At 40.3% G+C, this 4,686-nt stretch overlaps 1 protein-coding gene across 4 annotated transcripts in view; it reads left to right on the top strand.

The window, feature by feature from the left end:
- The window catches only part of Dync2h1 (dynein cytoplasmic 2 heavy chain 1), a 258,114-nt gene that overhangs the window by 137,021 nt on the left and 116,407 nt on the right, over window positions 1-4,686 (top strand). For all 4 annotated transcript variants that reach the window (XM_031344730.1, XM_031344731.1, XM_031344732.1 and 1 more), the window contains one exon: window positions 2,463-2,606. In XM_031344730.1, the coding sequence (XP_031200590.1) occupies window positions 2,463-2,606 (144 nt within the window). The remainder of the gene's footprint in view (window positions 1-2,462; window positions 2,607-4,686) is intronic.

The raw sequence follows: 4,686 nt of genomic DNA, 5'->3' as shown, positions 1-4,686 counted from the left end.
TACACACACACTAGAGTGACTTTTATATGTGTATACACACACACTAGAGTGACTTTTATATGTGTATATACACACACACTAGAATGACTTTTATATGTGTATATACACACACCCTAGAATGACTTTTATATGTGTACACACACACACTAGAATGACTTTTACTTACTGTAGTACAGCTAATCCAGCAAGAGCTAGCTGTGAACAAAAAGTTCGAGAGTCTAGTGGTTGCTGAAACTCACAAAGCTGGGTATCTCAGCTGGAATCCACAAGAAGTAGCTTCCAATGCCAGTTAAGGAATGGATGTGCTAGCAAGGCGAGGGCCAGCAGGCAAGCTATGTCCTTCCAGCAGAAGGTGTAGCCCATATTAAAGGTATGTCTTCCCTCTTCAAGATTTGGATCAGAGGCTTATGTCTTCCTGACTCAAAATCTGGATGTGTCTTCCTACTTCAAAAGTCAGAACTATAGCCTGGCAGTAGTGGCTCATGCCTTTAATCCCAGCACATGGGAGGCAGAGGCAGGCGGATTTCTGAGTTTGAGGCCAGTCTGGTCTAAAGAATGTGTTCCAGGACAGCCAGGGCTACAAACGAGAAACCCTCTCTCCCCCCCGCACCCCCCCCCCAAAAAAAGAAAAGAAAAGTCAGAAGTAGAAATGGATTTACCCACTTCAAACCAAGAGGAGAGTCGAGAGTTTCATACCTGGAAATCTCAGGTGTACCTTCCATCCATTTCTGTAGTTCATTCTAGAACTTGGTTGTCCAGTTGACAGCCAAGCAGAGCCGTAACAAGTCTTAACCGAGTCTGAGCCCAGCTGGCTTCAGACTTGCAGCCGTATTCCCCTTCCAGCTTCCTGGGGGCTAGGATGACAAGGATGAGCCACCTTGCCCAGCAGCATTTTTCTTAAGTCAAGTTAAATATACTGACTGGGTTATACACTATTTCTTTTAAAATACTTTTCTTTCCTATTCTGAGTAGACCCAGCGAGTGTAAGGATTTGAACCAGTTTCTTACAAATAGCTCAGAATCCTTCCTATGCTTTAATATTCCTTTAGGGAAGCTCCAGCCCACATCAGTGTAATATGTATTTTTTTTCTCCTGCATGGCATGACTGAGCTGTGCTGGAAACACAGACAGCCAGAGTTAACACCACATGGTAGCATGTGAACAGGCAGCCTGAACTTTGACTCCAGAGTTCTATCTGTTCTCCTCAATGACTGTTCCACTTTTTCTTCCTAGTATTTTCCTACTCTTGGTCACATTTTACACTTACCTGCTACTACTAATCTGTACAATTGAAAGATGGCTCTGTTGAAACCAGAATAAAACCAAAAGTCAAAACCAGATTCTAGTCCAGAAATCCCACATGGCACTGCAAAGCTAAGCTTGACAGATGCCTAGCCTACAGTTGTTTCCCTCAGCATTGTGAGTGCTGTACACGGATGGGCTGTAGATGGAATCCACTGGAGTTGTTTGCAGTTGCAGCACTGCGATGCTAAGAATGCCGGAACCTACTTGTGTGCAGAGCCTTGTAGCCATTTGATCCTCCCATGCCTTCTGTCAGAAGGTGGCCCCTGTACTGATAGGTATAGGCAGTCTGTGCACTAGCCACTACTAGGGGATTCATTATTCTCAAGTGAACAGTTCTTAAAGTCACATCCCTTTCCTCTGCCCCAACATCCTTTTCTCCTTGTTTGAAGTATACTTGCAGGTTGCAGTACTTAGCATCTGTATCATGTAAGTCACCTGATTCCACTTACTAACTATTCCATTCTTTCTTCTTGCTCCAAATACTCTTGATTTTGACGAAGACCAATCCATTAACTAGTTGTGATTCTACCATGTGAGGTTTAGAAAAACAAGCCTCACTCCTAAATTCATATGTAGATACATAGTCTCCTATGAGGTAGGATTAAGAGATAGCTCCTTTGTTGAGTATTGGTCATGAGGATGAAGGTCTCCTAAGTCAGGAGGAAGGTTTTATTGTCTTGGGGAAAAGGGCAAAAGGAACTTGCTTGCTTTCCATTATGTAAATAACAAAAATGTCCTCTCTCTATCTCAGGGGGAGGGGAATGGGAGACAGGGGTTCCAGAGGGGAAACCAGGAAAGGGGATAAGTTACGAAATTTAAATACATAAAATATCCAGTAAAAAATTTAGAAAACAGTCCTGTCTCCAGGAACAAAGAAATGGGTCTTCATTAGACTCCACATCTGCTGGCGCCTTAACCTTGGGCTTTCTAGCTTCCAGAGCACTTACTTTCCATGTAATTTTTCATAGGACCCCAAGTGGGTGAAGACATATTTGTGCAAAACTAAGGAATGACTTTGTATAAATAAATATGCTGCTACTTAAGTTACAGAAATTCTTCATCTTGGTTGTGGCTAGGCATGTGTACAGTGGTCTGTAGGTGGCAGTAAAGCACTGGTAACAGGCACTCTCTTTGTGCTCTGCACTGATGATCCACAGGAGCGAGATGCCTACCTGCCTCTGGCTGAGAATGCCAGCAAGATGTACTTCATCATCTCAGACTTGGCCAAGATTAATAACATGTACCGTTTCAGTTTGGCTTCCTTTCTCCGACTTTTCCAACGAGCTCTGCAGAACAAGCAGGTAAGTTGTTGGGTATGCTAGAGATGTATTAAAGAGGCCACTTGAATAATTGTGTTCCATGGGTCTAGGAGCTCAACCAGAACTTGAGGGTATGGCTCAGGTGCAGATGGGTACCTGATCTGCTTGCTGGGTATCTAAGGGAGAAGACTTAACAGATGGTGGTTTCTTTTCCACAGAACCACTGAGTTACTCATAGCACAAAGTAGATGACATTCTTACATGACACATCACCACATAATATATTCCAGCCAGTAATGCAAAGATGAAACCGGCCTTGGGTCAATATCATTTCTGCAGATATGTATTGACTAAAATAACTGAAGGTCAAAACCAGATTCTAGTCCAGAAATCCCACTGGCACTGCAAAACTAAGCTTGACAGATGCCTAGCCTTCTAGATTCAAAATGAGCAAGTGGATACCACTTCATGGCCAGATTGTTGAAGAACTGGGGTGTTATACCTAAGAACAGCCCTTAAGATGTATAAGTACCCACTCTAATTTGTATGTCTAGTTTTTCCTTAAGTTCTTAGAGTTGGATAGCTGAGCAAAAATGCACATTAATAAGCTTTTTCATTTGTACTGACTACATATCCTTCAGAAATATGTTTGGTTGGTAGGCTGACTCTCCATGAAGCTTTTTCAGTCTGTATTGAAGCCAACAACTGCGTGTCTCATTGTGCTATTATAATATGATGGACGCTCAGCTGCTCGCTCAGAGCTTGGCTCACTTGTGATGTCTGCTTCTCTCAACAGCTTTCCATCCTGTTTCTCCTTTCTGCTGTTCATAGTTTGATGATGGTATCAGGACTTCCTCATATGTTAAGATTCCTAATGTTTATAATGTGTTATAGCTATTTTGAGTTTATTTTCTACCTTTTTACTTGATTTAAAAGATAATTTTGCCAAACCAATACCATCAAAATTGTAATTCCTGGGTTTTGCACATGGTTATAATGCTAACACTTTTTAAAAATTGTTTTGGAAAACAACCTTTACTGGTGTTGACTGCTTAGTATTTTCACCAAGGTATGCTTTATAATCCTTTATCTGACTATAAATATTGATTATATATTTCCTGATACCTTTCACTGACATATTAGATAGCATTTATATACTCAAATTTGAACATTTCATCTAATAAGGAGAAAGGAGAAAGATTTTGTCAGCAAACTTTAGCCTACTTAGTCATGCTAAAAAGAAACATTTTTACAACTGAAGGGTATGGAAAGCCATAGGGGCATCTGAAGTTCACATTACAGGCCTCTGATGAGGATATCCAAAGTGAACTAGAAAGGTGGTAGACATTGGGTATCCAGGAGACTGGGAGTAAGCCATGTTGTGATCCTTACATACCCTTCCCTTCAATGTTCTGGTTTTTGTGAATTTTGTATATATACATCCATGAGGTTACAGGTGAGTGAGTCTGTGTAGTATTTGCCTTAGTCTGTGTGCACTTGCTGATGTGTGTTGCCTGGGTGGTGCTCTTCATGGTGATGTGTGTCCTCCTCAGTAAAGCATGTCACATCTGCCTGGGAGCCCTCAGATATTCACTTCAGCCTCTCGGACTCTGAAAGTTTTCCTTTCCTCCTTTTGGGGCTCTACCTCACAGCAGTATAAAAATCCTTTTGTTGAAAATGTTATAATCATGGTTCTTAGTTTTGACAGGTTTTTAAAAATCAAAAATTCCGTGTGTAACCTAACAGGGTATTCATAATAATGTATTGGTGGAAATATTTTATAAAAAATTAATATGTATACTTATCAATAACGATAGTTCTGTGTTGGACAATATTCCATTAAATTGTATTGACCCATGTATATGTACATGTGTGTAGTTATGTGTATATTTGAATTTATTTTTAATAGAATTTTATAAATGTAGAGTAAAAGACTCTAGCATACAAGTATTTTAGAATCAAGTGTATTGTGATGACTCTTGTTCTTCATCTCCTGTGTGAGCTTTCTTAGTAAGACACCTGTTAACATTCTGAGCCAGTTTCATACAGTGCCCTATGTCATCCATGACATGTATTTATTCTTTTTTTTTTTTATTTTAGATATTTTCTTTATTTACATGCG

The sequence above is a fragment of the Mastomys coucha genome, unplaced genomic scaffold (genome assembly GCF_008632895.1).
Source record: "Mastomys coucha isolate ucsf_1 unplaced genomic scaffold, UCSF_Mcou_1 pScaffold23, whole genome shotgun sequence".
Taxonomy (NCBI): Eukaryota; Metazoa; Chordata; class Mammalia; order Rodentia; family Muridae; genus Mastomys; species Mastomys coucha.
This window is presented reverse-complemented; position numbering and strand designations above follow the sequence as displayed.